This window comes from Lytechinus variegatus, chromosome 19 (genome assembly GCF_018143015.1).
Source record: "Lytechinus variegatus isolate NC3 chromosome 19, Lvar_3.0, whole genome shotgun sequence".
NCBI classification, from domain to species: Eukaryota; Metazoa; Echinodermata; class Echinoidea; order Temnopleuroida; family Toxopneustidae; genus Lytechinus; species Lytechinus variegatus.
Window position 1 is genome coordinate 16,187,140 of NC_054758.1, and position 15,361 is coordinate 16,202,500.

At 37.6% G+C, this 15,361-nt stretch overlaps 1 protein-coding gene across 2 annotated transcripts in view; it reads left to right on the forward strand.

Moving 5' to 3' along the window:
- Positions 1-14,569, forward strand: part of LOC121405813 (galactosylceramide sulfotransferase-like) — a 29,246-nt gene extending 14,677 nt beyond the window's left edge. For both annotated transcript variants that reach the window (XM_041596771.1, XM_041596770.1), the window contains exons 2-5: positions 6,383-6,534; positions 11,598-12,298; positions 12,687-12,926; positions 13,199-14,569. In XM_041596771.1, the coding sequence (XP_041452705.1) occupies positions 6,383-6,534; positions 11,598-12,298; positions 12,687-12,926; positions 13,199-13,971 (1,866 nt within the window). In that variant the 3' untranslated portion in view covers positions 13,972-14,569. The remainder of the gene's footprint in view (positions 1-6,382; positions 6,535-11,597; positions 12,299-12,686; positions 12,927-13,198) is intronic.
- The last annotated feature ends 792 nt before the right edge of the window (positions 14,570-15,361 follow it).

Consider the following 15,361-nt stretch of genomic DNA (forward strand, 5'->3'; position numbering starts at 1 on the left):
CTAGCCCCTTTTGCCACTTAACTCTTCATATATTTCCTTCTTCTTTTCCCACTTGTTATCTGTCTCCTGGTTTCCATAAATCTCGTCTTATTTCTCTTCCACCCCTTTTGTTTCTACTTCCAACATCAGCTCCCTTACCACCCCCTCTAAATTATCTCTTCACATGTGCCCCTCCATTTCTTTCTCATCTCTTTTCAACCCACTTCTCATCACTATTTCCCTCTCTCGATCTCCATCCCAGTTTGAAATTTGCCAATTCCAAATCCCTTTCATTTTAGCTTTGTACAAATACTATATGAACACAAATGAAAGACATGTAGGCATTCTCTGGTTAGTGGTGAATTTTATTAATTATCCAGAAAAAATATATTATCAGAGGATTAATCTTTACCTTTTTCTTAAGGGAGTGTCAATACTTTGAACCAAAATAAAAAGTTTTTTTTTGTATGCTGGGGGGGGGGGGGGGGGCACAGTTCCCCCTAATTTTTGAAGCACTGAAAAGTGCCTTTTTATGCAAGTAAAATCCCCCCTCACGAACGTGTACTGTGTCCCTTTCATCAGATGAGAACCTGTTTTAGGTGTTACCAATTAGTGCTCTCCCTTATATGCAATTTTTTTACCCCAAAATGCCCTCCAATCGTGTTCTGTGCCCTTCCATTTGAGGACCCGTTTCATGTGTTACAAAATGCCCCCTCGCCTTCTTGTAAGTGCCCTTTCTTGAATCACTGCCCATTTTACCCAAGAAAAGTGCTCCTAAAGAACTTGTTCTGTGCCCGTTTCACCTGAGAAGGTGCCCTTTGAAACATCAAAACAATATTTTCATTTCTATAATATACTTATGAAGAAAATCCTTTGTGCATTAAATTTAATAATTCATGAGTGGGGGTATATAAGCATTTCATACAGATGGAGGGGGGGGGGGCTTGAAGGACTCTTGCCCATAGGCAGCATGGGCAGACCTGTCCCCCCTAAATTTGAGGTGGGGGACAGTCCCCCCCCCCTAAATTTTTGTTGAGAATCTTTTTTTTTTGCTAGTCAATTTTTTTCCTGCGTCCCCCCTAAATTCAGGTGGACCCCCCGTTAAAATTGTTGTGCCCCCTAAAATTGTGGTTGACAACCTTTTTTCTTTGCTGGAAATCTTTGTGGTCCCTTCTAAGATTTAGGTGGATAAATTCAGGTGGACCCCCTAAATGTTTTGCCTTCCGCCGCCGATGCTCTTGCCCCCCCCCCCTCCAAAAAAATCACGACCAAGAAAAAAAAAGAAAAGCAAAGCAAAGGGTGAAATACATCATTCTGAATATTTTGTCAAAGGCAAAATCAATCACAAATTTTTTTTTTTTTAAATGTCAAAATTTAGCTCGCTCGCAACTTAAAACTTGTCACATAAAACAGCATTTTCCCTGTGCCCCCCCCCCCCACTTTCAACTTCAATCCGCCGCTCCTATTTGTATGTTTATAGCTTCTCTTTTTGCAACCAGTTTTAATGAAAATGAACAAGAAATTTAATGAATTGGAATTGGAAAAAAAATCTTTTCCATCTTCATCATGTGGTTCCTAAGTCTTCAATGTTGAACTGTTGGATTTCTTGAATGAAAACATCTGTTACACTAGTCCTGCAGATTGAGAAAATACAGAAAGAAAATAAATTAATTTAAATTAAAATTGTCATGATTTATAAAACATAAATGTTTTAAGAAAAGTGAGACTATGCATATATGTTTCTTCAACACATAACATAGGAAATTTTACTTCTACTAATTAAAAACTTGTACTTCTATAAAGCATATCACTTAAACCTGTTCTATGCAGTGTACATACTACTCTCCATTATAACTACATGTACTCTATGAAAAAATGTCAGAGACTTCTCTTAAATATGAATATATGAATTAACATATGTAAATTATATAAATAGTCAGAATTAAAGGTAAATGCTAGTTTTGGTAACGATATCAAAATGAGTTCGTACAGAATCCAATGAAATGACCACCAAAGTGTCTGTTTGTATAAATAAAACGCATGTGCCAAAGAATTCTGGAAGAAATTGTGTAATTGCTGAGAAATCAGCAAATAAGCACAGGAATCGGGTAGGGCGTCGGGCCCGACGCCCTAAGCAATAATTATACCTTGTCCCACGTGCGCTTATCTGTGTTGGGGATCTTCGGTGTGAACATTTTTCAGCGTAGATTTCAAGATTTCACAAAGTTCAGTTAATGTAACTGTACCAGATCTAGATCCTCGATGATATACTGACAATTAAGCCTTGTTTTACAGACTTTCTCATGAAATCAGTGTTTACTGCAAATACTGGAATTTTTTGATATGGTTTGTTGCACAGAATATTTTGATCTGTAATTAAAAACGACACTAACTATAATCTAAAAACAAAATTGAAATGGGTTTTTTAAAGGCAGGTCTATTTGTTGCCAAAAAAATGTGAACAACCTCCATTATAAAAAATAATCACTAACTAACTCACTCACTCACTCATATAACTGCTGTAGTTTGTATTTCTCTTTGTGGTCCAGTCGCTGTTTTATTAGGCCTACTTCACCAATTATTTATCATCATCAATCACCTCCATGGAAATTGTCAAACTGCATCATCCTATTAGACAAAATGTAAAACAAGATTTTTTAAAAAATCGTACATCTACAAATATGAATATCACACTAAAGAATGAATAAAATGAATTTTATAAAATACGAAACATGAAATATGAATATTTATAAACAAATAGGAAATAAAAAGGCCATTTAATTACTAGTAGATAAAGGACATGACCTTATTTTATAAATTTTCCCAAGGTACATAACTTTTGACATTGGTTCAACTTTAGACTCGAGAGCCTGTATATTTAAGAAGTGTATATTCATTACAGATCCTTCCTCTTTGTGGCTCAGGTTATTTTTATTTGATGTAAACATGGTTAACATTCAATGCATGTAATGTATCTGTAATTTTGAATGGGTAAGTTTAACTTTTATACCTGGATGAGAATCTGCAAAATGATGCATGCACTTATGATCATCATCTTGAACCATATAGGTAGACCTCTATACTGTTTTTCTTGTTCTTTAAACTCAACCTGTTTGTGAAAGAAAAGAGATTACAATAGTAAGAAGTGATCTTTTTCATGGCTGCATGTATAGGGGAGGGATTTGGGTAAGTGCTGAAATGTGAAAACCTTCATCAAAAAAAGAATTGCATGACATCCTTCAATTTTACTTTAGAAAATGCACATAACTGCCCGAGGTAATATTGGTCACTTCTGGCCCTCGCATTCTGAATTTTAGGATTCTCTAAAATTTTTCATGTGTCTGCCCCCCCCCAAAAAAAAAAGAATCTGCATCTTTTTATTTCCGAATCTTATTTCATTTGACTTTAACATAATCACATCTCATGCACTAGGTCTAGATCTATTTGTAAGAAAGTATAGATCTAGTCCGAGACTCAGAGCTGTGCAACAGCATTCGCGTATCTAAATTACTCGTAGGTCTAGATCTAGATAGTAACGATGGACTCTCGATCTATCTAGACCTAGAAAGTAATGCTTTGGTTCTAAACCGAGATCGATTTGATGTCTGACTTTTATTCCTGGCTAAAAGTTTAAACTTCATTGCCATTATTGACCAAGAGTAGATCTAGATCTAGTCCTTGGTCCACTGACACTGACAGTCATACTCGTACATGTAAATCACTAAATGGAGTCGTTTAGACCTAGACCTAGGCCTAACGTTAGATCATAAACCCTGGGGGTAAGCGTCGAGGGTTGGGAAAATATAAGTTAGATGACTAGATTTTAATTAGGTCGGCCTAGAAAGCATCCATGAATAAAAGTAAAGTAGGCCTAAGTCTAAAGACATAGGAAGCCACACTAGATCCTCTGTTAACCAAGTTAGAAATTAGATCTAACATTAGGCCTATTTAGATCTAATGATAATAAGACAAACATGCAGAGCAGCCTGTTAATTTCCTAGACAGGAATAACCATTGTTTCTGGGGATTTATTCAACAATTTCAGACATTTTACTATGTGAGTGAGCCAATGCAGTTCAGCGGAACAACCAAAAAACAGAGACTGAAGCTTTTGGTCTGTTAGTTATTTCTAAGACAGAGTCTAACTACATTTATAAATAACAGAAGGGCCTAAGTTAAAATGGATGGGGGCTAAATGCAGAAGCCTGAAGTTATGCAAAATAAATTTGATATCCCAAGTGAGGATTGACATAGCCATGGCATGCCATATAGGGCCTAGATCCTAATCAATGACAGTATCTTCATCCACACTCCACTTCACAGTTTATATTCCTGAGTCTCGATCTACTGAAGATAGATGCAGATCTCCCTCCATCTCCCTCTACTAGATCTAACGTTACAGTGTACAAAAAAGCTTCATTCTTCCTGTTTTAACCAATCGTGGGTTAGTCCTTGTTAATTGGAGGTGAACCAAACCGGCCGAATTTCTCTCGATGCCCAACCGGCTAGGTCTAGCCTAGGAGCCCGTACAAAATACATGTAGTTAACACAGCGGCATAACAACAACACTGCAAACAACATACCGGTACCGTACAGGCTGCACAGGGCGACGATGACAATTTAACTTCAATTTCAAAGACCAAATTCTGCTTTCCTTTAACAGAAGAATGATAACAAACTTTCTAATTTGGCAGAGAAATAACTTAAGATCAGAAAATACAGTGTGAAATTTGTAAATAGTCCACTGAATTTATGTGGTTATATCAATTTATACGTACTCACCGGAGTGTTCGTAGGTCCATTATTTGTGTGGAAAGAAAAGTTTCAGAATGAATAAATTAGATGACGTAATGAGGTCAAATGAATAATTAATTCTGTAACACGATACCACTAATATCGATGACAAAGAATCGGGGAAATCGCGTATTAATGACGCTCTTAACCAATGAAAAGGTCGGATTATGAATATATTTACGCTCATGAATGTCAATGGGGCTTATTTTTGTCTTCAAATGATCGCGGTAGGCGGAGCCTAATCTCATTTGTTTTGTGCTGAACGCGCGCGCAGCTTTCGGTCTAGTAATATATTATAAGGTCTTTGTGTTATACGCTCGCACACATGTGCTACAAGCCTACAAACAAACGCTCTTCAAATTGGCAACATAATAATGAAAATCAATCGATAACTTCAGTTACACTTATTCTGCAGCGATCTGTGCATGCATGTACGGTACAGTATACAAAATGCGCATCCAACGAGCGTCGGCGCTAGCTAGGGCCCTGCACTGATTTTTTTTTGCATTCTTTATTAATTTAATGCGCTGCTAAGCCGAGTAAACTTTTAATTTGCACCAATTTTTGTGGATTGTAACTTCAAACTTATCAGGTAAGCTTTAAAACCGTGACTTAGGCTATATAGACCCCTTTTTTATGACATGTTGATGCGGGTCCGTGTCGACATGAAAACAGAACTCGCTCTCACAGTGTTTACAACGTGTACACGACCGAAAAACACGCCGTGTACACGTGCATCAAAAATGGACTTTCAAAACGGGCCTAATTGATTGCAATCTAGTGTTTTTGTTAGTATCCTATTACTGGATGAGGCAGGTACTTGGTGATAATTGGATTGTCAATCAACAGTTGTTGTTTTTTCCAGAGCAGAATGGAATTATAGTATCGGTTTTGGTACTGGTTGACATTTTGTATTGTACTTTGCACAACAGCTTGTGATCATAGTGCTTCAGTATCATACTCTGTGTAACCCTACTATTAATATTCAAAGGGGAAGTTCACAAAATTCTGTTGTAATAATAGCAGGAAAAGAGTGTTGGTGAAGGTTTGAGGAAAATTCCATCAAAGATTGAAAAAGGTTATTTATATTTTTGTAATGATAATAAAAAAATGATGATAATGATAGTAGTAATAATTATAATAATGATAATTGCTTGATACATGTAGCACTTAATACATGTGCATCAGAAAAGTGCTTTACAGAATTACAGATATATTATTACCCCGGTCATCGGATTCAATCAGTCATTCCCGCAGGCAATGTGTGCACATCCCCACTCCCTGGGGAGTATTCTAGATACATGTACATGTATGATGTCATATTTAAGCAGTTTCCTGGTATGTATAAAGTCTTCTAGTAAAAAGTCAATGAAATGTCCTATTCTCAAAGAAATGAAAATGTTTTTTACACACATGTTGTACCTCCAGTTTATCAATGTTGTACATCCGTTCCTCAAATTTTAGTCAATCTCCACTAAAACTGGTTTTCACTAAGCTTGTTTTAGAATTTAAATGAGAACAGGGTCTAATAGTTCATGAACATGTCCACTCTACACATTATTTTACACTTTCATTCTTGTTCATCTCCCCCCCCCCCCTCCATATACAGAGAAACATGTCTTCTATGGTAAGAACATACATGATGCTATGCATAGCAGGTCTGCTTGTGACTGTCTGCATCCTGATGGTCATGTATCGGGATGATGGCGCCGATGTCAAAGACGTTGTCAAGGTCGATTCTACGTCTGATGATGTTCCACCGTGAGTTCATTGTTTTTAAAACATTTCTATTTAAACCATGTTTTCGTTCAAGCAATTTTTTAATCAGTTGTATAAGGTATAGTTGAATCCAAAAGTTTACATACACCCATGGAATTCAGTGAAATTTGGCCATGTTTTATGCTTCCACTTTTCAGGTCAGAATCAGCGTTTCCAAACGTGATTAGTCCAAAACACGGTTGCGTCCATGCTTACTTTCATTTAAACGCTGTTTCAAAACGCCGATCGTAAACTCACAAAAAGGTGCGTTTGTTAACGTCGTTTGACCAGAATCAGGCTTTCTGGGGAAGTATAAACAGAACCATGTTCGTAAACGTGTCTAAATGACGTCATTTGGTACATACTTCCGGTGAGATGAAAATCCCCGGGCAAATACAGTCGTATACATGTAGCTCCATGTTATCTCCACGTAATAACAACAATCGGAAAAAAAACTTTTGAAAAAAGGCGCGCCCAATTTGACCTCGCTTTACGATGCGAAGCCAGCTGGAGACCATGATTTGCTCTGAAAAGTTAAGCATAAACAGCACTCCCAGAACCATGTTTACGATCAGCGTTTTGAATTGACGTTTGAAATCGCTGATTCTGTCCTCGCAATGGAAGCATATAAACACACCCTTTGTTCGCTTGCCAAACATGGTAAAATTTACTGTCTTCAAATCTACATGTACCATGATGAATTTGGTATCAAGTGGAAGAACATATCAATCTCTTTCACATGATTGGAATGCCATTGGGATTGAAGTATATTTCAGGTGGATTTTTTTTTTCAAGAAAAAAAAGTAATATTCGTGCCGAATGAATCATATTTTCAGACATTGTTTCATAGAAATGTATAAATGTCAAATCTATGATTTATATTACATTTTCTATCATGACAATGTCACCACTGAAAGTGTTATCTGAAATGTTTGTGTTGAGAAGCAACTAGCACAAAATAATATGAAACGTTTTAGTCAAGTTTTTATTTTTGATTTGTCTAAAATATGAAGATTTTTTAGGAAAAATGACACCTAAATATTTTCAGCTCCTGTTTTTATTTTCAATTTGTCTACAGTATGAAGATTTTGGGGGAAAATGACACCTAAATATTTCACAGCTCCTGATAACAAAGCAATGTGATGAAGGGGCATGACATACTCATTTGTTTGGTATCAAATTTGTCATGATAGCACAAACATTTTATAAGATACAGTAAATTTTATGATGTTTGGTAAATTGTGTACATTTTTTGTTGAATTTCCTGGGTGTATGTAAACTTCTGGCCTCAACTGTACATACATGTAAGTTAATTGTCATGAATGTCAAGCTGTCAACATTTTTATCAAATCAAAGTATCAATATCATCTAAATTGCCATTCAGTTTACCTCTACATTCATCATTCTCAGCAGCAGCAGCAGTATTATCAAAACCACAAATAATCAATCACATTCATCATTAGCATCATCATTACCATTATCTATCTTAATCATCACCTTGATGAGCATCATCATCGTCATCAATATAGCCATCATCAGTTTTATAACCATCATCGTCAATATCATCATCATCACCAACATCACCAACATCATCATTATCATCATCATCACCACCACCACCATCATCATCACCAGCATCATCATTATCATCATCATCATCACCAGCATCATCATCATCATCACTATCATCATCACCACCATCATCACCACCATCATCTTCATCAACACCACCATCATCATCACCACCACCATTATTATCATCATCATCATCACCACCACCATCATTATCATCATCACCACCACCACCACCATCGTCATCACCAGCATCATTATCATTATCATCGTTATCATTATCATCATCATCATCATTATCATCATCATCACCTTGATCAGCATCATCATCGTCATTATAGTCATCATCATCATAATCATCACCGGGATCATCATCATCATCAACCCCATCATCATCACCAACATCATCATCATCATTAACGTCATCATCATCAACATCAAAATCATCATTAAACTTCTGGCCTCAACTGTACCTTGTCAAAAGTCATAGGCTGGTCTTTTGCATGGTAATCCAGCAAACAGCCTTTTGTTGCCATTTCTCATTTCATTATAGACAAACAATGGAGATTGTGGGAAAGATGCTATTTTAAAGATAAATTCCCGTTCTGGTAACGATCTCAAACTGACTTTTTACGGAATCTAATATAATGACCACCCAAGTATCTGTTTGTATGAATAAAAAATATGTGCCAAAGGATTCTGGAAGAAATTGTGTAATTGCTGAGAAATAAGCAAAATAAGCGCGGATTCGGTCACTTTCATCAGGTCTTTATTCCAGCAATAATAATACACTGTCCCACGTGTGCCTATCTGTGTTGGCGATCTTCAGTGTGATCGTATTTCAGCTTTAATAGATTTTATGATTTATGTTCTGTACCAGATCGAGATCCACGCTGATAACCTTGGTTTTACAGACTTTCTCATGAAATTAGTGTTTTACTGCAACACTCTCATTTAGCTTTAAAGACATGGCACAGACTTTGACATGGTACATGTACCTACATGTAGTTTCTGCAAATATCTGTACCATTAATTTTGGTCAGAGCTGAAATTTGGCATTTGAATTGTGAAATTTAATCTTCATCCATGTAAATGTATGGGGATGATCTTACTGTACACACAATACTAGAAGAATAACACATCAAACAAAAAAAAAAAATTTTAATGCTTGAATTAATTAAAGCATTGGTAATCTGTACGATGAGAATTTAATGCATTTCTCTCCGAAGTTGAGACTTCTCGCGTAAAGTTGAGATGATTTAGCAGCACAGCGTAGATGCATGATGTCATGTGCTATCGATAACACAATTGGAATCGTTCCTCTGAACCCAGCTCGGTATTGGAGCTCGGTTCAGTGGCCTTTTTACGCCTCGATCCTGTATAGGCCTACCAGAAGACACTTTATTTCATGTCTGTGCACATGATATTTTAAGTTTTCTCCTTTCAAGTTTTCCTAAAAATTCTACTGAAAAAAATCAGAAAACTAATTACCAGGGTCATTAGATATACCAGGGTGAAAACAGACTGAAATTTAATTTTCAAGTTTATTGCCAAGGTTGGATACTTGGATTTCCATTTTAAGAAAGGGACCAGACAGTTTGATTCAATAGACTCTGTGGCAGAGGTTGAGATTCTCTATAGGGAATCCTCTGACATTTATGGTCTAGAGCCTATATTGATACTGCGGCGGGTTTCATAAATTATGTACCATGTGTTGGGGTAGACTCTCTCATGCTCAGTATTGGAACCCCATTTGCACTAGATAATAAAACCCTTTTCACACTACCCAATATTTGAACCCCATTCACATTTCCCATTATCAGAACCCCTTCATGCTACCCATTATTAAAACCCCATTCACACTACCCAATATTAGAACCCATTCACACTACCAAATATCAGAACCCATTCTCACTACCCAATATTAGAATCTCATTCACACTACCCGGTATTAGAACCATATTCACACTACCAGATATTAGAACCTTATTCACACTACCCAATATAATAATCTCATTCATACTGCCCAATGTAATAATCCCATTCATACTGCCCAATATTAGACCCTCATTTACACTACCCAATGTAAGAACCTCATTCACTCTACCTAATACTAGAACATCATTCGCACTACCCAATGCTAAAACTCTTTCACACTACTTATCAGAACCTCATTCACACTAATTATATTTGAACCTCATTTACACTATATCAGTGCGGTATTTAAACCACCCTTTATTAGAAACCTTATTCACTTTATCCAGTATTACATTACATTAGAACCCCGTTCAAATCGTCCATTATTGGATGGTTCAGAATAGAATCTACATGTAACCTACCTGAATAGATTTTTCCAAGGCAATAATGATACATGTTAGAAACAAATTCACACCACAAAAATTGATTGCTCAGTCAGAATGGAATAGCAGCCAGCCAGATGTATTTCATGAGGTTCGGGCCAATATTGAACAAGTCAGAGATTATTACAATATTGACATACTTGTTGATATCAAGTAGAGCATTAATATATTAAACACCAGCTGTGATCACATAAGGTATTTTATAATTCAATAAAATGACTCGGTGTGAATTCTTTTGGTAGACCTTTACATGTACATATACTGAATGTCTTTAATATTGCCCCCATAAGTCCCAAAATGATTTTGGTTGGAATAAGATCTTTCATTTCCTTTGGGTTATTAATGGGCTACAAATCCCCCAACCCTGCTACTAATATATGTTAAGATAGAAGTGTGCCGCTTCAAGGTATGTTGGCATGTTCATTTCATTTACAGGTATTCCACAGATATTGTTCAATAACCAAAACAAGCAGTCATTCTGGTATTTTCCTAGCTATTTCTGCAGCTAAACTGTGCAGCATCTGTAATTATGCATGTTCATGTATTATCCAAACTAGTAGCAGACATCTACATGTGTTTTACAACAAATATCCTATGTCTCATGTTATTCAGCCTAATTTTTTCTTGTTGAATAGATCAATCTTTTACCTCATGATATATTCATTATCATTGCACTACAGGTCTGCTATCCTCTATCAACTATACTCACTGCCAGTTTTGGTAACGATATCAAAATGAGTTTGTACAGAATCCAATGAAATGACCACCAAAGTGTCTGTTTGTATAAATAAAGAATATGTGCCAAAGGATTCTGGAAGAAATTGCTGAGAAATTATCAAGTAAGCACAGGACTCGGGTCAAGCGTCGGGCACGACATTCAAAGCAATAACAATACACTGTCCCACGTGCGCTTATCTGTTGGTGATCTTCAGTGGGAATATTTTTCAGGGTAGATTTCAAGATTTCACAAAGGTCAGTTTATGTGACTGTACCAGATCTAGATCCTCGATGATATACTGACAATTAAGCCTGGTTTTACAGACTTTCTCATGAAATCAGTGTTTACTGCAACTACTGGCATTTCTCTTTAATAGTCTTCAAATTGTACTACATTTTATTCTCTTTTTCATGCAGGAACTCACTAAGAAGAATCAAGGGTGCAAATATCAACAAATTGACAGGGGATGTTATAGACAAACAGCTCAACCAGATGGAAGACTACAGTGATGATGGCGATCATGACGACGATCAGGATGAATGGAGTGAGAGCAGCTCTAGTTCTAGTTCAGTTGATGAAGATGCTTGGCTAGATCAGGAAAGAAAACTCCAGGAGAAAACTGAGAAACAAGCTTCCATGAGGTTGGTAGGTGAAGAGGATGCTGCCTTGCAGAAGTCCGAAACACAGGACAAGTCGAGAACTGGTAATATCCGTATTGTTGGAGACAACCTGAGATACGGTGGGATTGATGATACTGGTGTGCCTAGGGGCGATATCCCTGTGGCACGGGGTGATATCCTTGTGGCACGGGGTGATATCCCTGTAGCTCATGGTGATTTCCCCAGTGATGGTGAGGTAAGGCTGAATCAGAGTGCTATGCATATCATGGCTGCTGACAGGATTGGTGAAGGTGGCAACGTCGACCTCGTCCAGCCTCAAGTGAAAGCCTTCAGGATAACGGACGATGGAGAACTTGAGCCGATGGACGCCAGCAAGAAAGGCGGAGGTGGGAACAATATGGTGAACATGAGAATCTCTGGCAGTGCAAGTAAATTTAAGAAATATGATGGCGGTGTGCAGGACCTTTTACGACATCCAGAGCAGCATACTAGCATAGGTATGTGCATAATGGTTCTCTTGTCTTACTCAGATTGGAGACACAAATTAAATTCTTTCACTCATGCATATTCCTTTTAGAATTAATGTGTCTGACTTTATGTACTCCTATAAAATTTGTGCAAAGTGGATATTTGGCAATTTGCAGTAAGAAAAGCTTTGATTTTTAAGTTTTAAATTAAAGAATTCTCAAAATTATTTTCCATTATATAGCTTTAATGTAATTGATGGGACAGAATTCAATAGGTTGATTATGAAAAAAATATTCATATATTTTTATTACATTTTTAGGGCACTGTGTCATCATTCATTTGGCTCAAACCACAGAATATTTCTTTCTTGCGAACAGTTCATAGTAGTCCAAGTTCAATGTTTCACTATATCCACAGGGCGAAAGAAAGATTGTCCTCCCAAGAACAACATTGTGATGGTGAAGACACACAAGTGCTCCAGTTCCACTATGCAGAACATCCTCTTCCGTTGGGGTGAGAACCGCAACCTGTCCTTCGCGTTGCCCAAGACCGGTGTGTACCTTGGCAGTCCGAGCCCATTCAGCAAGATGTACGTCATGGAATCCAACAACGGCCAGTACAACATCATCGCCAACCACATGGTCTATAACCAAAAAGGTATGTATATTGACAATTGATTCACCTGTTTTTGCTACTTACTTCGTTGGCAATGTGTTTTGTGAAACTATTCCCAAGGGTCACTCTCTTAGTAGGAAAGCCATTGAGTGATTGACCATTGATCGATTGAATTGAACTGAACTGAACTTCTTGAGGAATGGCCCTATTGTTTAAAGACTTTTAATTGCAACTGTAATAGATCCAAGATGAAAATTCCTTTATAAAAGATTGAACCCATGCTTTTTTTGATTTGTAACTTTTCATGTACACAGCCACGGAAGAACTGATGCCTTCCGACACGGTCTACATAGCACTCCTTCGAAACCCAGACACGCAGTACGAAAGCATGTACAACTACTACCGCTTCGATGGGAGGTACCGGGTTAGACTGGAGCAGTTTCTCAAGAGGCCTCGGCTTTACTTCGAGAGTGAGCCAAAGGTCACCAAACATGTCGGTCGCAACCCAATGCTCTTTGACATTGGACTTGATTCTCGTTATATGGAGCGGGACGATCCAAGGATTACCAGTTACATCCAGCAGCTCGACCAGAGGTTCGACATCGTTCTCATCGCCGAATACTTCAAGGAATCCCTGATACTCCTCAAAGACATCCTATGCTGGAGTATGGATGATATTGTCTTCTTCAACCAAAACGCGAGGAGTAAGACCTCTGTGCGACCGCCGACTGATGCCATGAAGGCGCGCATCAGAGCGTGGAATTGGGGAGACAGCACCCTCTATCAGTATTTCAATAGAACCCTCTGGCAGAAGATCGAGGCCTTTGGGTACGATCGCATGGCACGGGAAGTCGCCGAGTTGGACAGGAAGATCGAAGAACTCTCGCAACGCTGCATCGGTTCTACCAAGCAGGCGGGTGATAGTCGCGTCTACTATCCACCCGGTGTAAATGTTAATAGTTTTATTCTCAATAGAAACGCTCAGGGGGACCAGCTGTGCGAACAGATGACAAGACCTGAACTCACATATATTGGAATCCTAAGGCAGAAGCAAATGTCCCTGAATAGCCATAGAGCGCTCAGGTAGTATTCACTGACACCCGTTCTGTCCACGTAGATATCATTGCCTCTTGTACAGTGTCAATAGATGAACAGTCTCTAGTTTTGCTACTTCGTCCTATGCGCCATTTTGTATTGTGATATTTATACAGTACTCAGTGTCTGCTGTTTACATTAAATGTTCTGCACTTTGATGTCTTTAAGTGTTCGACATTGTGCTCTGCAAGATCTTGTCATTCTTGTAGATAAATGAAAGTTATCGACTGCAACTGCTCTGTCACAACTTGTAAAGTAAAAAGAAAAATGTTGTTCATTTTCCATTGTACCCCTTTGCTCTTTCTATCGTAACATTGTGATTGATTCAAATAAAAACTTGTGTGATTGATCTAAGATTTCTATCTCTTAACGACACATGTCGTTGGCGTTCATCTGAACCATTTTATCAGTCAATTGTGGTCAAAAAATCAATTTGAGATTTTTGCAGAAAATAAAAGTACAAGTCCTATTCCATACGTAGTTAAATTTTGAAGCAGCAATTTAATTCAGTTTCTGAGATATGTGAAGATTTTCACGGCGATGCTATACAATTTATTGATAAATTGCGCAAATCCCATTGCAAACGTGTACTGTAGCAAAAATAAAAAACAGCTGCGCACACTTAATGTGCAAATGTGCAGTCAGTCAAACTCTCTTTTGATATCAGCAACGCTTTTTAAAGAGTAATACAATGTTGTGCTTGATCGGGCGCATTGAAATCGGCTGTTGTATCCCGTATGGCATTTTTGTACAAGGAAAATCTAAACAGCTCAAACTGAAATTACAAGCGTGCAGCTTTTTCGCAATATTTTCTCTGATTCTTGGCTTTGTGTAAAATTGAAGATACCAGTGTCAAGCAATCGTCTTTGTCTTTCCAATCATGCATTTTTCTAGCAGAAAACATGTTGTACGATTAGGGAACAAAGTGTAGTCAATTATCTCAGAAATGGGTTTGCACTGTCGTATGTGTGATACGACGGTTCGCACGACCACCGACGAAATATAGATCAATCGCAATTGAGTTGAATATATCGCAATTCTTTGTAAGACGGATCAGGGGGGTGTGACATAAAGAGATACACGTGATATTTACAATTGATTGTAACATGTAATTGTAACATTTTTACATGGTGTGCTATAGACTTTACAGTTACGCTTGATTTTACAACTGATTGTATCCTTATGATACAGGACCCGTAGCAAAAAGCTTTAATAGCGATTGATCATAGGGATGCTTTCCACGATTGATTGCATCAGATTATTGTGTTTGATCAGTTGTATAGCTCAGGCTCACAATCGATTGCTAAGCTTTTTGTTACGGGGCCCTGGTTTAAATTTGGAATATGTACGTACATGTTTGTGTGCTTTATTTATATTCTTGA